Source organism: Gorilla gorilla, chromosome 3 (genome assembly GCF_029281585.2).
Source record: "Gorilla gorilla gorilla isolate KB3781 chromosome 3, NHGRI_mGorGor1-v2.1_pri, whole genome shotgun sequence".
Lineage (NCBI taxonomy): Eukaryota > Metazoa > Chordata > Mammalia > Primates > Hominidae > Gorilla > Gorilla gorilla.
This window is the reverse complement of record NC_073227.2, coordinates 105066317-105085873: the sequence shown is the minus strand read 5'-3', so window position 1 is coordinate 105085873 and position 19557 is coordinate 105066317. Positions and strand designations below refer to the sequence as shown.

At 36.2% G+C, this 19557-nt stretch overlaps 1 protein-coding gene across 10 annotated transcripts in view; it reads left to right on the top strand.

The window, feature by feature from the left end:
- The window catches only part of WDFY3 (WD repeat and FYVE domain containing 3), a 295582-nt gene that overhangs the window by 182398 nt on the left and 93627 nt on the right, over nt 1-19557 (top strand). For all 10 annotated transcript variants that reach the window (XM_055384561.2, XM_055384570.2, XM_055384567.2 and 7 more), the window contains 8 exons: nt 1047-1158; nt 3824-4014; nt 5446-5598; nt 8969-9042; nt 9126-9287; nt 11175-11269; nt 17749-17869; nt 18095-18312. In XM_055384561.2, the coding sequence (XP_055240536.1) occupies nt 1047-1158; nt 3824-4014; nt 5446-5598; nt 8969-9042; nt 9126-9287; nt 11175-11269; nt 17749-17869; nt 18095-18312 (1126 nt within the window). The remainder of the gene's footprint in view (nt 1-1046; nt 1159-3823; nt 4015-5445; nt 5599-8968; nt 9043-9125; nt 9288-11174; nt 11270-17748; nt 17870-18094; nt 18313-19557) is intronic.

Sequence of the window (19557 nt, the reverse complement as noted above, 5' to 3'; positions counted from 1 at the left end):
GAGAAAAACCAGGAGGGCTTAATGTTGTAAGATCAAGGATTCACTGTGGAAATGACTTAAGTGGTCACAGTAAGATAAGAAGTGAGGACTGACTATGGGGTTTAGCAAAGTGAATTCATCAGTGAGCTTGACAAGCCATTTTGGCTGATTATCGGAGGCAAAGTCCAAGGGGAAGGATATCAAGAGACCAGGAACTGTAAGTATTGACAACTCTTACGCAGAGCTTTTGTGTGTGTGTGTGTGTGTGTGTGTATATGTATGTATGACACATATACATATCTAAGGAACATAAACTGTACATAACTCTATAGTGAACAACAGAATTAAAGTTATATTTGCCTTGAAAATAGATCTTGTGTATGTGTGAATGTACAAAATGTAAGATTCCTTTATGTAGGCATGTTTTATCTATAAACTCTTGGATAACTTATGTTTACTTGGATATGGAATAAAGCTAATATGTTCACTGATCTGAAATACTGTGAGGCAGTTAGTGATAACAACCTTTAAACTACCAAAGAACTTCATTCAGAAAGACCCCTGAAGCTGTGTCTCAAGATCCTCTCACCATCTTTATCTCAGTAAATTGTGTTTAACTTACCTCCTGTGAGTTTCCACACTTTGGAAGTGTTTGTACATTTCCAAAAATAAATGCTCCCAGGCTGGAGTGTGGAGTGCCAGTGGCACAATCTCCGTTGACTGCATCCTCGACCTCCTAGGCTCAGGTGTTTCTCCCACCTCTGCCTCCTGAGTAATGCACCACAAGACCTGGCTAATTTTTTGCATTTTAGTAGAGATGGGGGTCTCGCCATGTTTCCCAGGCTGGTCTCAAACTCCGGGCTCAAGTGATTCCCTTGCCTCTATCTTACAAAGTGTTAGGATTATAGGCATGAGCCACCAGGCTGGACCTAAATGCTCGTTTTTCAGTATTCTGATAAGGGAGGAGAGAAAAGATATGTTACCATTCATGTGTTTGGTTTCTTTTCCAATCAAAACATTGAAACTGTTCTTATATAATTACATTCTTTTCCTTTCCTATTTTTCAGTTAGGCATTTCCTCACATGAGAATGCCACTCCTGTGAAGTTGATACACAATTCAGCAGGACATCTTAATGGATCTGCACGGACAATTGGGGCCGCTCTAATTGGATACTTGGGTGAGTGGACTTGTCTTTGTTGTTTCAAACTTCTTTATTTGCCGTCAAGTTTGCATTCACTTTCCTCACTTACGGGGCAGTATTTAAGTTCATATTTTAATAGCACTGACCTATAGTGTACATGCAGTATTCAGAGATTACATGTAACAATCTCAAATTCCAGTCAACTTAAAATAATAACCTTTCATAAAATCCCACTAACTTTTACATATCCACCAAGGAATACTATACAGCCATAAAAAGGAATGAGATCATGTCCTTTGCAGGGACATGGATGAAGCTAGAAATCATCCTCAGCAAACTAACACAAGAACAGAAAACCAAATGTCGCATAGTCTCACTCATAGCGGGGAGCTGAACAATGCGAACACACGGACACAGGGACGGGAACATCACATACCAGGGCCTGTCAGGGGAAGTGGGCCAAGGGGAGGGAGAGCATCAGTACAAATACCTAATGCATGTGGTGCTTAATACCTAGGTGACAGGTTTGTAGCTGCAGCAAACCACCATGGCACATGTTTACCTATGTAGCGAACCTGCACGTTCTGTGCATGTATCCCAGAACTCAAAGTAAAATAAAATTAAAAAAAAAAAATCGCACTGTTTCCCTCTTGTCAGTAATGATCAGCACTGACCATATAATTTCATGTAACTTTTAGGTAAATTTAAAATTACATTTAGTGACAGGTATCAAAATTCAGAACTATTATTGATTGTTTCATGATTTGGTATATGGCTCATGAGTTTTTGTTAATTTAGAAATGAGCTAGAAATTAGAGCTTCTGAGTATAAACACTGACTCAAACTATAATAAAAATTTAGAGAGTGGACATTCTTCAGAGCCTTGTACATGTCTGCTTAAAACGTTATTTTTGTTTTTGTTTTTTTGTTAGATAGGATCTGGAGACATAAACCAATCATGCCATTCAAAATTCAGAACCAGTGATTGTGACTTTTAATGTGTAAATCAGTATATAATACTGGTTCCTTTTTAGATTAATAAAAAGTTAGTGTTGTGCTGGTCAGAATCCAACATGTTTATTAGTCACTGGCAATTTTTATTGTCCCAGTGAATTGCATAAATCTTTGTTTTTCTTTTTTGATAATACAGCATTGATAAAAATTTTCTTTACTCTGAAGCACATGGTAGTGTTCTTTTATTCAAAAAATACTTACGAGCACTGTGGTATGTCCTTTTCAAAAGTATAGCAGCCCTGTGGTATAGTGGAAAGAGCAGTGAGCAGTAAGTTCAGAGACTTAGGTTCCAGCCCCTGTTGTGTCACTATGTGATATTATGCCATACAGTTAAGCTCTATGAACTTCAGTTTTCTTATCTATAAACTAGTAATACTGGCCCTAATTACCTTAGGAGCTAGTTTTCAAAATCCAGCACTGTAATATATGAAGGTATTGTGGGCTGGGCATGGTGGCTCACACCATGTAATCCCAGCACTTTGGGAGGCCTAGACAGGAGGATTGTTTGAGCCCAGGAGACTGCAGTGAGCTGTGATTGAGCCACTGCATTCCAGCCTGGGTGACAACGAGACCCTGTCTCAAAAAAAAAAAAAAAAAAAAAAGGGAAAGAAGGAAAGAAAGTATTGTGAATACTGCAGAGCACATAGAAATATAATATGCATGTTACTTTTATTTTTTAAAATCTCAGTCTTGGTCAGCAGGCAAGTGACATTCAAACAATGCCTCTTTAAAATGTTAGGAATGTAGGTGTGATTTTTTTTTTAATTGGCATACAGTTCCAGGACTGTGTTTCTATAAACTTATGCTCTCCTAAAGTTACTGTTGTACTGTTACTCAGATTACTTAACCAAGAGAAGCTTTGGGTAATGGTCAGTAATGTGCTTTGCTTGGTTTATCTATAGGAAATACATCATCCCCGCCAGGATGGCTTCTCCAAGCCTTTCCCCAGTTCACAGAGTTAAAGTGATTTTTATTGTCCCCAAGGTTATTCCCCAACAGATGCTAGTAAGGCACTCTTACTTACTCAGAAACGCATTCTCAAGACCACTGTACTTTTGAGTACAGCCCAAAGCTACACAGTAGAAACATTTGTGCTTGCTGTAAAGCCCTGCTCTTCTCTGCTCACTCCTCTACACCCAGTCTTCTCTAAGACTATGTAGATTAGCTTTTTTTCCTTTTTTTAAAAATTTTATTTATTTATTTATTTATTTATTTATTTTTTGAGAGGGAGTCTCCCTCTGTCACCCAGGCTGGAGTGCGGTGGTGCAATCTCGGCTCACTGCAACCTCCAACTCCTAGGTTAAAGTGAGTCTCCTGCCTCAGCCTCCTGTGTAGCTGAGATTACAGGCGCGTGCAACCACACCCGGCTAATTTTTGTATTTTTAGTAGAGACGGGGTTTGAGGTTTCACCATGTTGGTCAGGCTAGTCTCAAACTCCTGACCTTGTGATCCACTTGCTTCGGCCTCCCAAAGTGCTGGGATTACAGGTGTGAGCCACCGTGCCCAGCCAGCCTGTATTGCCTTGTCCCAAATTCTACCTTTAATGCTTTCCCTAGAATTTGCATTATAGACAGAAGATATTTTTAAAATAAAACATTGCTAATTAAAAAACTTTTCAAGATGATGTATACAGTTCTTGTTCACATGGAGAATTTATCTTAATTATTTTTCACTGTCTTTTAATCAGGAGTAAGAACATTTGTCCCTAAGCCTGTTGCCACTACTTTGCAGTACATTGGTGGAGCTGCAGCCATCCTGGGCCTGGTGGCCATGGCCTCTGATGTGGAAGGGTTATATGCAGCAGTCAAGGCCCTGGTTTGTGTGGTCAAGAGTAACCCACTAGCCAGCAAAGAAATGGAAAGAATCAAGGGCTATCAGGTTTGTAACTGTAAAACTTTGCCTTCACTTCACCCTGGCACCTAAAATACTCTGCTTTTTTATTATCATTCATGTTGTTTGAAACTCTGGAAGAATTATATTGTCCAAGGAAACTTAAAGAGACAGTAGTTTTATGAAAACTAATATATGTCAAATGAAAGTATGTATTGTTTCTTTATTTTGCTTTATCCTTTTTCTCCTATCTTATAAAATCTTACTAAACACTTGAGTTAGGCAACATTATTTCAGTATAGCTTTAATACATTGAATATATTTTCAGAACAAAGGTTTGCTGGTTTGAATGTTGTTTTCCTCTCTGGAAATGGGAAAGAAATGAAATGGGGTCCTATTCCCCCTTCCTAAAAGGATTGCCAAATCCATGGTAGATTCAGGGCTCTCCCTGTTTCCTTCTCTCTCCCCTCCACCTCACACCCCACCATCTTTTATCTCTGTTACTTACTCAGGAGATGTGAAAGCCACTACATAATAAGTGTACCATTGCTATTCCTGAAAACTAAAAATACAAAAATTTGCCAGGCATGGTGGCATGTGCCTGTAATCCCAGCTACTTCAGAGGCTGAGGCAGGAGAATCGCTTGAACCTGGAAGGCGGAGGCTGCAGTAAGCCGAGATTGCGCCATTGCATTCCAGTCTGGGCGAAGGAGCAAGACTCAAAAAAAAAAAATGCAGCGTTTATGTATCCACAGTCAGAATTAGATAAAAAATCACTTGTAAGAAGAGGAACAAATACTTGAAGCAAGATTAAAACCTATCCTACACGAAGTACAAATGCCTTCTACAAGTTTAACCATTAGTTTATTGATAATGAATATACTGTTTACTGTGTTGTATAGATTTAATTATACTTTCAATAAGTGTTTTCTTTTGCAAAACTTTCAAAATGATTATTGCAGCATTGTTTATCATGAAAAAATAGAACAATCTTAGATATACCAGTAATAAGAGAATGACTAATTATACTCTAAGCATTCCATAGACTATCATTCAACCTTTTAAAATTGTAATTATTAAGACCGTGTTGCAAAAAAAAATACTTTATAACACGAAAAGTGTATATTTAAGTAGTTACCATCATGTGCATACAATTTTATATTCTTGCTGTGATGTTTTCATTATACATACAATTTTATGCACGCGTTGGTAACTATTTACATATTTATAATGGAATTGAAAGGGTAAATGTAAAAGTGGATATTTTAATAGAATGTTAAGATCCCTTTGTTTTTCAGATTTTACCTAATGTTATATTGTCATAATAAAAATTTAGAAGGTAACTTAATAATCTCAGAAAATCATCTACATAGGATTCTGTGTGTATGTGTGTGTTTGTGTGTGTATGTGTGTGTTTGTGTGTGTGTAATGAATATATATGATGATTTATCAACAGGCATTTGGTATTACTTTCTTGTAGTTGCTGGCAATGTTGCTTAAGAAGAAACGTTCCCTTCTTAACAGCCACATCCTCCATCTAACTTTTTCTTTGGTGGGAACTGTTGATAGTGGACATGAGACCTCCATTATTCCAAATTCAACTGCTTTCCAGGACCTCCTCTGTGATTTTGAAGTATGTATATAAGCATAATTGATAATATGTAATCAATGAATGCATTTCTTACTCCATATGATTATAAACTATTTTATCTCTAAAATGTGTTTAAAGCCCTATAATTTTATGATGTTCATGTTAATATCATTTAGTAAAATACAAAAAGTAGAATAATGCTGGGGTTCCTTTTCTGCAAGGATATTCTATTTTGCAAATATTTTAGAAGTGAAATGGTATGATGCATATCCCTAACTAGCTGACTTGCTGCTGGCAGTGGCATTACATGAGTCAAACAGTTTCATCAGGCGATTCTGTTAGAAACTTTTTCTTGATAAATAGGACCTAGACCTCTAATTTTGGTTACAGCTGCATGGTAAAATATCATTCATTTTATGTTCACATTTCATAGTCTACCTTTTCTGCTTCTACTGCTATATCCTAATTCAAGCCCTAATCAATTCTTCTCCTATTCATACTAGAATAACTATCACTTCTTTTTCCCCTTTGCTCAGGCTGTCCTACATACCCTTGGGACCTCATTCTTTCAAAGGCATTTTCATTTCTACTGGCTTATTACTGTAACAGCTTACACTCTGTTCTCTCAAGGCAACTCTTAATCACTCATATCCTTTTTCCATTTAATTTCTTGTTTACAGCACTTTGCATGTTAGTTACTATGTACTAAATTTATGTAATATATCCCTGTGAAACTGTAGGATCTATGGGCTTTATGATTGTGGAAATCATGTTTATCTTCTTTGTCTTTGTGTTCCTACCACCTAGAATAGTGCCTAGCACTTAATATTTGCGAACTCTTGTGTTTAGGCCCTAACCCTTCTTCCTCACAACTTCTGTAAGCTCTGTTTTGTCAATTATTGAATCCCTCACAAACAGTGTGCCCTAATTGCTTTACTGACACTGTATTTTCAAAGCTTACTAGAAGCTTCCCCCTAAATAAAAATCTATGGCCTGTATTCAGTTTTCAGTATCCCCAGCTCTCAGTAACATTGGCTATTGTCTGTTTCCCTCATATTCTTTCAAGTTATACTTCTTTTGCTAGCTTTCAGGTGTTAGTATCCTGGTTCTTACATCTTTCTTACTATTTTTTTCTATTATTTTCTTGCAGCAATGTTTTCATTATTTTATGTAAGGATGTTCATCTTTACTTTTTTACATTTTCCTTTATTTGTTGTTTTCCTTTCTTTAAACTCTTACCTAGGCTGACGGTCTCATCTCTGTGGAGTTGATCCTCAAATCTAAATCTCTAACCTTGACATCTGAATTCCAGACTTATTTTTAATTCTTGCTCAACACTGTCCCACCAACACCTTAACTGAACTTAGCATCCCTCTCCAAATTAGTTCTTCCTTCTAACTTCTCTATTTCTCTTAATAACACCACCATTCCCCTAGTCATCAAGTCTTGAAATTGAAAACATCAGCTTCCTTCTTCCCTGTGTATAAACAGTCTGATATTGTCATATAGGTTCTACTTTCACATTTCGTAGTCAGCCTTTTCTGCTTCTACTGCTATATCTTAATTCAAGCCCTAATCAATTCTTCTCCTATCCATACTAGGATAACTATCACTTCTTTTTCCCTTTGCTCAGGCTGTCCTACATACCCCTGGGACCTCATTCTTTCAAAGGCATAATCATATCATTTATTCAAGGACTTCCAGTGATTTTCCTTTTCTACACTATAAAGTACACATTTCTCAGCCTAGTATTCAAAGTTCTAATATCCAAACCTCTTATTCTTTTAGAAAGCACTTGCTGAGTATTTTTGAGGCAAGCACTATATTAGTTACTAAGGATGTGAAAAGAAAAAGCAAGAGTCCACAGCTCAAGGCATTTAGTCCATTAGAGGAAAAAGACAAAGAAATAGATAATTTAAAACTTGTGAAAGCCCAGAGATGGTAGACAGAAGGGATTATGGGAACACTAAGAAGACCTACCTAACCCAGCCTAACCTTGTTTTCACCTGGTAACTGACACATTTAAATCAAGGATTATCTTCAGTTTCAGATTTCTGATTAAAACTCAATATACAAACATCAGAAATTTAGTTGCTTAATAAATTTTGGCTTTATTTTATAGTACGTTGCTCACTTTGTGGCTTCTTATAGCATCCCTAATTACTCCAAACCACAAGTAGTCTATAAATACCTAATTTACCAAATTTTTAGAATAGTCATTTGACAAATATAAGTAAAATAATTGCAATGCCATACACAATTTTTTAGTGATTGTTTTAGAATTTATTGTATATGCATCTAAAACAATTCAGTCTATCTTTGAAGAATATTATACCTTATAAATACTTTGCCATAAGAGACTTTCATTTCTCCCTTTCCATTTTTATGCTATTGTTGTATACATTTACTTCTATATGTTTATAATCCCTACAATAGTTTGTATTATTTTTGCTTTAAATGATCAATTATTTTCAAAAAACATTTTACAATTATTTTCTATTTGACTACATATATAGTATTTATAGCATTCTTTATTCCTTTGTGTAAATCTCCATTTCCATCTTGTGTAATTTTTCTGCCTGGAGATATTTTTTTAACATTTCTGTATTACAGAAATATTGGCAGTGAATTCTGTCATCTGGAAAAGTCTTCCATTTCTTTCTTCCTTTTTGAAGGACATTTTTGCATGGAATAGAATTCTAGTTGACTGTTTTTATTGTTTTCACACATTAAAGATGTCAGTCATTTCATTGTCCCCTTTGTCCACTTTATGTTTCTTCTGCTTGGGTTTATTGATCTGTGAGTTTGTCATTTTCATCACATTTGAATTTTTTAGCCATTATTTCTTCAATGATTTTTCCTGCCACTCCCTTCCCTTTTCTGGACACCAATGACACATATCTTAGATGCTTGATACTGTCTCAAATCACTCATACACTAAATCTGGTCATTTCTTTTTAGTATTTTTTTCTTATGCTTCATTCTGAATAATTTCTATTGTTATGTCTTCAAGTTTATTGAATTTTTTTTCCGAAGTATCTCATCTGCTATTAATGCCATCCAGTATATTTTTCATTTTAAATATTTTATTTGTCATCTCTAGGGGTTCATTAGGGGGCTTTGGTTGTCTTTCATTTGGCTCCTGGTCATGTGCCTGCTTTTCAATACATTCTTTAGCATATGGAGGATATTTGAATTAGCTTTGTAAAAGTGTGATAATTCCATCATTTTGGTCATTTTTTTGGCCAATTTATAATGATTTTTTTTCTGCATATAAGTGGTTTTATAGAATTTTACAAAATAATAATTATATAAGTGAAATAAGTTCCATGTGCTGTATTGGTGTTTGTTGGTTTGGCATTTGGGTATTTTTTTTTAACCTTAAATATACTACTGTTTTTATTTATTATAGGTCTGGCTCCATGCACCATATGAACTTCATCTTTCCTTATTTGAACACTTTATTGAACTGCTCACAGAGTCCAGGTATTAATTAATACCCACGTAGTTAATTATTCAGCTATAGAAAAGGTGATAGTACAGTGTATAAAATCTTCTTTCTCTTATAGTGAAGCCTCAAAGAATGCCAAATTAATGAGAGAATTCCAGTTAATCCCAAAGCTGCTCCTGACTCTTCGAGATATGTCTTTATCCCAGCCTACTATTGCTGCTATTAGTAATGTCCTGAGCTTCTTACTGCAAGGTTTTCCCAGCAGCAATGATCTGCTCAGGTAGGAAAAACTTCTTTGTCTTTGTCTTTTTATTAACTAAAAGTACCAGTGAGGTTAAGATGGATGAGATGAATATAATTGGTTTTTATGACTGTGTAATAACACCTGTAATGTTAATACAATTCAAAATATTTATGACGCATGGAAAACATGAATGAGACAATATCTTGCCTTGATGGAGCAAAGCTAATTGTTGCCACTAGTGAATAATAGAATATTGGTGAGAAAAGATGTAGGAATTAGCCCAATGAAATTGGCCTGGATATAAAGTATTCAGTCTAGGAGTTCTTGGTTCCCAATCCTATTTCCCAAGCCCTGCTAATTTTTAAATGTATGTGCACAAGCACGCATACACACTCCTAAATAGTGGGTGTGCCACCTCTATTTTTTATTCTCTGTCATTCAAACAGATTATGGTATTTTAAATCTGTTGCATATCCACACTTTTTGTATGATATAAGTATTATTTTGCAGACAATGCAAAATGCGGTTTAAGGCATATTGAAAGCATGTCTGTAGAAATGTTCTTATGTTCACATGATAATCCCCATTTTGGAAAATTTGGGGATTATAGAAGGAAAACAAGAAAAACAAACTACACAGTTGAATATTTTTCAAGTAGAGAATTGCTTAAACTGGACTTGGTCACTACTGTTCGTTCATGTGATCTACCAAGTATCTCAGGTGAAATCACACCCATTTATTCAGTTATTCTCATGGACTAACCTCTAATCTGTATAGTTTGTAAATCACTCACTTTTTTATTAATTTGCCTTCAAAACATATTTTTAAACCTGGGGGGCCGGGTGCAGTGGCTCACGCCTGTAATCCCAGCACTTTGGGAGGCTGAGGCAGGTGGATCATGAGGTCAGGAGTTCAAGACCAGCCTGCCCAACATGGTGAAACCCCATCTCTACTAAAAATAGGAACAATTAGCCGGGCGTGGTGGTGGGCACCTGTAATCCCAGCTACTTGGGAGGCTGAGGCAGGAGAATCACTTGAACCCGGGAGGCGGAGGTTGCAGTGAGCCAAGATCGCACCACTGCACTCCAGCCTGGGTGACAAGGGTGAAACTCCGTCTCAAACAAACAAACAAAAAATCTGGTGGCAGATTTAAAACTTTAGCTTAAGAATTATTTTGGAAAATTATAATTATCATTATGTCAAGAATGTATATTTAAAGCAATTCCTAGCATTGTAATGGTCACTTTGCTGAAATTATTACCTAAACCTGTAAAAGTTTTTGTTTTTTTCCCTACTTTATAAATGAAGAAACAAAGCCCCAGGTCACATAATTCGAATGTGATACAGTCAGGATGTTTTTTCTTCTCCTGTTCCCGCTACTCCAGGAATTTAATCATATATGTAAACCCAAGTTCTTAACTGCTAGGCTACAGTGGATCCATCCAGATAATGTTAGGACATTCGAATATGGATCATGTTGTTTGGTTTTTGAAACCATTTGCATGTTAGTGCATTAAAGAATTCATATTTCGAAGAACTGTATTTTCCCCATATTTTAAAAGCATTATTTTATATAATGTTACTTGGTATGGTCTAAGAGGAAGCAAACTAAATATTATCACCTAATGGTCCTTAAAAGGCTAGTTAAGATAAGAAGTACAAAGACATGCCCCCACACTACTCTTATCTTTCTCGCTGGTGGTATGCTGTGAAGGACTGAGTGGGCAACAAGGAAACTAAAATCTCCAGATGATCAGAACATGCATTTCTTTCTGCAGGTGAATAAAATGAAATGAGATTATGAAAAAAAAAAAAAAGTACTGTTTTGGTTTTTATTCTTTGTATTTTGTTTCTTTGTACTTTGTTGTTTGTTTTGGGAAGAGGAAAAAGAAAATCCATAATCTTGTTTTCCTTTGTTTAAAGATTTGGGCAGTTTATTTCTTCTACTTTGCCAACCTTTGCGGTTTGTGAGAAATTTGTAGTAATGGAAATAAATAATGAAGAGAAGCTTGACACTGGTAAGTTGATTCTGGAGCTTGGAGAAGATAGTGGTCAACTAAATGTTATGCCTTTTTTCTTCTGGCCCAAATTAGACCTGAATTACATGTCATTATATATAATATATGTATAACTTTTCTCCTTACATTACGTTTTTGGCCCTTCTCTGATGTATTTGTCTTATATTAAGCCTATACAGTATTGCCTACAAAATTTAATAGGGTGTGAATTTTACTTCAAAAATAAAATGTTTCCTATTTTTAGAGTATTCATAGCAATGTTTCTTTAAATAGCAAACTCTTCCTGTGTGACTTGAACATTATTTGATTTTTTAAATGTATGTATATCTCTTCAGAAACATGATACTTGCTAAACTAAATTATATCCATGTATCTGTATTACTATTATTTTCACTTCCCTGTTAAATATTTAGTAGTCACTGAGAAAAATAACATAGTATCATTTTATGTAAGTATAATATAAAAATAATTTCATAAGTTGTAAGTTCCTGGGTCCATGACAAGTACTTTTTTTGGAAACCTTTCCTCATTTAGTACATATATATCCTCCCTCTGTTCCCATATGTTTTTCTCGTTGTATATGCTAGGACAGGAGAGTTGCTTGGAATGCACTGAAAGGACCTTTTTTTAGGTTGACCTCTGGAATTAAATTCTCAGAATCTTATATTTGTTCAGCCTTATTTACATTATTACCCTATTACATTATTCCCAAATCATATCGTATAGATTATTTAATTTAAGTCCATACAACCCGATCTACCTGGAGGGTGGAGAAGAACTGTTGTAGTATCACTTCCTCCCAAAGGGGTTCTCCATGATGTCTGTCCTTCCCGAGCACAGCCTCTTCTGTGCTTCATGAGTAAGAGAAAGTGGTGTGATTACAATTTTCAAAGGAGAGATGGAGAGATTTGAAAAACTAAGTGACTTGCTGCAAATCACACAGTATGTTAGTGACAGGTTTAGGACCCTGACAGTTACCTACTGCCAATTCATTTAGAATGATGTTGATATTTCTCTGGTGAAGCAAATTAGCAGTGGATGAGAAGTATAAAGATCAGATCAATGAATAACACTTATTGAATACTTACTAAGTGCTCTATGTAATTTTGTAATAACCATATGAAATAGGTACTATTATTCCAATTATACAAGGGAGGAAACTGCAGCCCAAAAAGATACAAGTAAAAGAAATTTATCCAATATCATACCATTGACTATATAGGAACCCAGGTAGTCTAAACAAGCATTCTAAGCTTTTAACTACTACATTTTCCTACCAAATGCAAAGATTATTTCTAAGTTCTAAATTAATATAGGCTGACTAATTATAATTAGGTAGTGAAAGTGCTTTAAAGATTGCTGAAATATGTAATGCATTTATTTCAAGTATAAAAAATGTGTGGGCTGAACATGGTGGCTCACACCTGTAATCCCAACACTTCGGGAGGCTGAAGCAGGTAAATTGCTTGAATCCAGGAATTCAAGACCAGACTGGGCAACATGGCAAAGCTCCGTCTCTACAAAAAATACAAAAATTAACCAGGTGTGTTGGTGTGCACCTATAGACCCAGCTACTCAGAAGGCTGCAGTGGGAGGATCACTTGAGCCTGAGGAGGCTGAGGCTGTAGTGAATTGTAATTGTGCCACTGCACTTCAGCCTGGGTGACAGAGTGAGACTCTGTCTCTAAAAACAAACAAAAAAAGGTGGGAAAAATATTTATCTGGTTTCCATATTTATTTGCTGTCCTTGAATTCAATAACCATAGTAGTGTTGTAAATTTTTCTTTCATATAGAACATTGAAGTAGGGATGTATAAATTAGTAAATTTTTCTTTTGATATGCCAAGTTGATTAGACTGATACTCTCATCAGCTTATTGTCATTTGAAATAATAAAGTCAGAAGCAAATTGCTAGTCTTGTTAGTGTATGACATTTATTATTTATTTGATATGCACTGAAGACTTTATTGAGTATAATGTTCTAAAAAATGAAAACTGTGGCAGTAAGAAAAGGAGACATAAAAGTTAAATAAAATTTTTAATTTCTGTCTAGATTATTACTTTATTGTAAAAAAATTTAAAGGAAGTAGCTCTTAGAGTAAGTTTTGTGATATTCTTTTGATAAGGCAATTTTCAAATTACCAGTCTCTGTCTTCTTAGAAGAGGTGAGGATCTTGGGTTCTTCTTGGTAGCTTGAAGTATCCATAATGATTAAGGTACTAAGTTAGCATTTTAAAGGACAGTTTACAGGTACATTGTCCCAAACAAGTAAAAGTATATAACCATGAAACTTTAGCCTGAGCGTTAGTTCTAGAAAGAAGGAAAGTATAGGAATACCTCAGAAATATTGCAGGTTTAGTTCCACACCACTGCAAATGAAGCTAACATCACAATAAAGTGAGTCACATAAATTTTTTGGTTTCCCAGTGCTGTAAAAGTTATGTTTACACTATACTGTAGTCTACTATCTGTGCAGTAGCATTGTATCTTTTAAAAAATGTATATAACTCGGCTGGGCGCGGTGGCTCACACCTGTAATCCCAGCACTTTGGGAGGCTGAGGAGGGCGGATCACGAGGTCAGGAGTTCGAGACCATCCTGGCTAACATGGTGAAACCCGTCTCTACTGAAAATACAAAAAATTTAGCCAGGCATGGTGGTGGGCGCCTGTGGTCCCAGCTACTCAGGAGGCTGAGGCAGGAGAATGGCTTGAACCTGGGAGGCAGAGCTTGCAGTGAGCAGAGATCACGCCACTGCACTCCAGCCTGCGCGACAGAGTGAGACTCCGTCTCAAAAAAAAAAAAGTATATAACTCAGTTTAAAAGTTTTTTATTGCTAAAAAATTATAACAATCATCTGAGCCTTCAGCAAATTGTAATTTTTGCTGGTGGAGGGTGTTTTCTGGATATTGTTGGCTGCTGATTGACCAGGGTGGTGGTTGCTGAAGGTTGAGGTGGCTGTGGCAATTTCTTAAAATAAGACAACAATGGTTTCAGGTGATGGACATGCTAATTATTCTGATTTGGTCATTACATATGGTACACATGTATTGAAATATCATACTGTTCCCCATGAATGTATACAATTATATGTCAATTAAAAAAATAATAAAAGCAGGCCAGGTGCGGTGGCTCATGCCTGTAATCCCAGCACTTTGGGAGGCCGAGGCGGGTGGATCACAAGGTCAGGAGATCGAGACCATCCTGGCTAACATGGTGAAACCCCGTCTCTACTAAAAAAATACACACAAAAAAATTAGCCGGGCATGGTGGCAGTCGCCTGTAGTCCCAGCTACTGGGGAGGCTGAGGCAGGAGAATGGCGTTAACCCGGGAGGCGGAGCTTGCAGTGAGCTGAGATTGCGCCACTGCACTCCAGCCTGGGTGACAGAGTGAGACTTCGTTTCAAAATAATAATAATAATAATAATAATAAAAGCAAAAAAAGACAATATAGTTAGCTATAACAATGGACTCTTCCTTTCACAAAAGTTTTCTGTGTGGCGTGCAATACTGTTTGATGGCATTTTACCTATGGTAGAACTTCTTTAAAAATTGGAGTCAATCCTTTCAAAAACTGTCACTCCTGTATCAATTAAGTTTATGTAATATTCTGAGTCCTTTGTTGTTATTTGAACAATGTTCAAAGCATTTCGACCAGAAGTAGATTCCATCTCAAGAAACCACTTTCTTGTTCATCTGTAAGAAGCAGCTCCTCATCTGTTAAAGTTGTATCATGAGATTGCAGTAATTCAGTCACATCTTTAGGCTTCACTTCTAATTCTAGTTCTCTTGCTGTTTCTACCACATCTGCAGTTACTTCTTCCACTGAAGTCTTGAACCCCTCAAAGTCATCCATAAGGATTGGAATCAACTTCTTCCAACTCCTGTTAATGTTTATATTTTGACCTCTTCCCGTGAATCATGAATATTCTTAATGGCGTCTAAAGTGGTGAATTTTATCCAAAAGATTTACTTTACTTTGGCCAGATTCATCAGATAAATCACCATCTATGGCAGCTATAGCCTTAAGAAATGTATTTCTTAAATAATAAAACTTTGAAGTTAATTCAAAGTCAAGATTACTCCTTGATTCATGGGCTACAGAATGGATATATTAGCAAGCATGAAAACAACATTAATTTTTTTGTGCATCTCCATCAGAGCTCTTGGATGGCTAGGTGCATTGTCAGTGAGCTGGTAGTATCTTGAAAGGAACCTTTTTTTCTGAGCAGTAGGTCTGAACAGTGGGCTTAAAATCTTCAGTAAACCGTACTGTAAGCAGATGTGCCGTCATCCAGACTCCGGTATTTCATTTAGCGAGCATAGGCAGAGTAGATTGAGCTTTATTCTTAGGGCCCTAGGATTTTCAAGTTGATCAATGAGCATTGGCTTCCACTTAAAGTCACCAGCTGCATTAGCCTCTAACAAGAGAGTCAACTCTGTTCTTTGGAGCTTTAAAGCCGGGCATTAACTTCTCCCCTGTAGCTATGAAAGTCCTAGATGGCATCTTCTTCCAATAGGAAGTTGTTGGAAAAAAATCTGTTGAGAAGTCTGTTGGAGAAATCCGTTGTTTAGCGTAGTCACTTTCATTAATTATCTTACTAAATCTTCTGTATAACTTCCTGCAGCTTCTACATCAGCACTTGCTGCTTCGTCTTTCACTTTTGTTATGGAGATGGCTTCTTTCCTTAACCCTCATGAACCAACCTCTTCTGGTTCCAGCTTTTCTTTGTTTTTTATTTTTGTCTGTTTATTTGTTTTTGAGACAGGGTCTCACTTTGTCGCCCATGCTGGAGTGCAGTGGAACAATCATGGCTCACTGCAGCCTCGGCCTCCTGGGCTCCAGCGATCCTCACACATCAGCCTTCTGAGTAGCTGGGACTATAGGTGTCTGCTAACACACCCAGTTCATTTCTTCATTTTTTTAGAGACAGGGTCCAACTATGTTGCCCAGGTTGGTCTCAAACTCCTGTACTCAAGAGATTGTCCCACCTCAGCCTCCCTAATATTCTGTTACAGTCACGAGCCAGTGCACCTGGCCCCCAACTTTTTTTCTGCAGCTTTCTCAGCTCTCTCAGCCTTCATAGAGTTGAAGAGAGTTCAGGCTTTGCTCAGGATTATGTTTTAGCTTAAGGGAATGTTGTAGATGATTTAGTCTTCTATCTAGACCAGTAAAACTTTCTATCAGCAATAAGGCTGTTTCTTTCTTTCTTTTTTTTTTTTCTAATCATTGCGTGTTCACTGGAGTAGCACTTTCAGTTTTCTTCAAGAATTTTTTTCTTTGTATTCACAACTTAGCTAACTTTTTAGCACAAGAGGCCAGCTTTGGGCTTGTCTGATCTTTCAACATGCCTTCCTCTCTGAACTTAATCATTTCTTGCTTTTGATTTAAAGTGAGAGATACATGAGTCTTTCTTTCGCTTGAACATCTAGGTGCCATTTTAGGGTTATTACTTAGTCTAATTTCGATATTATTATGACTCAGGGAAGAGGGAGGCCTGAGAAGAGTGAGAGAGATGGGGAAATGGCCAGTCGGAGCTGTCAAAACACATTTTTTGATTAAGTTCACTGTCGTATAAGAGTACAGTTTGTGGCACTTGTAAACAATTATGATAGTAACATCAAAGATCACAGATGACTGTAACAGATATTATAATAATGAAAAAGTTTGAAACACTGTAAGAATTACCAAAATAAGACAGAGACATGAAGTGAGCACATGCTTTTGAAAAAAAAAAAAATGGCCTGATTGGACTTGCTGTATGTGTGGTTGCCACAACCCTTTAATTTGTAAGAAACACAGTATCTGCAAAGTGCATTAAAAGGTGTGCCTCTGTGAGGTCTGTGACTCAGTAACTCATAGCTCTGCTGTAGGAGAGCTGGGCCTAGAACTCTGGGTTGTTGATGCCCAGTTCTGTGTACTTGCAGTACTATCTGAGAATGTCTCACCTCCATTTCTCCCTTTCTTCTCTAATTTCTCCTTTATGTGTTTGTGCGCCTTTGCCTTTCTTCTGTGCTATTTAATTCTAACTTTTCTTTATATATTACGTTTACTGAATAAGTCTGTGCTTCCTATTTTCAATTTTTAAATCTGGTAGATTTAACTGTATCTTTCAAAAAAGAAACTAAGAATTAAGGATTTGAGAGGTTAAGAGTCAGTGGTGATTATTATTTTTATTCACATGGTCCTCATTTGATGACTTTCCCCCTACTGGGAAGGCAAGGGGAATATTAATGTAAAAAATATCTCACAGCCTTATTATCAGTAGTTTAGGAAATGTCAAATGTAAATGAACAATTTTCAGAGTTCTAAAGAGAAATATTTAACTGACCCTTTTTCTTGTCCATGTTGGTGAAAAGCAGTCCTGGAGAAAATGTTTTCTAAAAGATATATTTTTCAGTAAACTTTCCAAGAACTATGTTGTAAATTTTCTTTTAGCTTATCTACTAGGGAGATTTAATGTATTTATTTTTATTTTAGGAACTGAAGAGGAGTTTGGAGGTCTTGTATCAGCTAATCTTATACTTTTGAGGAACAGACTTCTGGATATCTTGCTAAAACTAATTTATACATCTAAAGAAAAGACAAGCATTAATTTGCAGTAAGTAAATCTTTTTTAAAAGTGATTATACCCGTTGCTACTACTAGTTAATTCATGTTAGGCAAAAGAAGGAATTGCCATTGACTTTAAATAGATTTTTTTAACCCTGAAATTTATAGTATCTCCAGAATGAAACTCAGTCTTCTTTTTCCTTTTTGATTTGAAATCCTAATTTCTGAAATTAATTTTGTTTTTTGTTTTTTAAATCCATCTGTCTTTGAACAGAGCTTGTGAAGAACTGGTGAAGACACTGGGTTTTGACTGGATCATGATGTTTATGGAGGAACACTTACATTCCACCACAGTTACAGCAGCCATGAGGATTCTTGTTGTCCTACTAAGTAATCAGTCTATTCTCATCAAGTTTAAAGAAGGACTTAGTGGTGGAGGATGGCTTGAACAGACAGATTCTGTCTTAACTAATAAGATCGGAACTGTATTAGGTATGGGACTTTTCTAGTCAGCTGCTTGAAAATGAGCTGGTGTGTTTTGTTTTATTTTTAAATTTTATGTAAACTTATCCTCTGTGGTTTGATCACCATTAAGGAGATATTAATTTTAATTAATGATAGAAGGAAGAGCTTACAAGATTTCAAATTCGGCCTTTTAAATGGCAAATCAAACTGAAGACAGAGCTAAGATACTAAGATTTGAAAACTCAGGGAATTCCTCAAGATCTTTTTGTAGTATAGGCCTTACTGATCTGTAAGTAAATAATTAGCAAATTATCAGTAGTAGAACTAAATTAATAATAATAATAAATATTTATTTTGAGTACTTACTGTGTGCCAGTTCCTAAACACTTGCCAGGCAATAACATTTCATCACGATAACTCTGTGAGGTGCAAATACTATCATATCTATTTTACAGATTAGAAAACCAAATTCATTTTACTTAGTTCCAAAGGCTATGCTTTTAACATTTATGTTATATTGCCACACAAGGATGTAAGCTGACTAGTACCATAGCTATTTTCAGCCTATAACTGAGCATTTACCTAATGTTAGAAAATTGCAGTTTACTATGCTAGATTTATTTGAACTCATATGTTTCCATTCATATTAGTAATATTACTTTGGAAAATATATATTTGAAGACACTGTTTTTATTTAAAGGCAAAGTCATTCAGTTAAATAATTTTAAAAATACATTTGTCATGTAACATTACCTTGTAAATCATATCTAATTGTTTGTGTGTCTGATCTTAAGGAGCTGATATTGAGAATATCTATTTACCTTGGTCCGATGGGAAAAATAGGGATTAGAATTTAATATGTAATTTATTTATAGAAAAAAAGTTTAAGTATCAGTGTCTAGCTGCTGCCTGTACTACTTCTTTAAACATGAAAGCAAATTATAGGAAGACAGATCTTTTTTTTTTGAGTTGGAGTCTAGCTCTGTCGCCCAGGCTGGAGTGCAGTGGCACGATCTTGGCTCACTGCAAGCTCCACCTTCCGGGTTCATTCTCCTGCCTCAGCCTCCCGAGTAGCAGGGACTATAGGCGCCTGCCACCACGCCTGGCTAATTTTTTGTATTTTTTTTTTTTTTAGTAGAGACGGGGTTTCACCATGTTAGCCAGGATGGTCTCGATCTCCTGACCTCGTGATCCACCCGCCTCCGCCTCCCAAAGTGCTGGGATTACAGGCGTGAGCCACTGCACCCAGCCATAGGAAGACAGGTCTTTCAA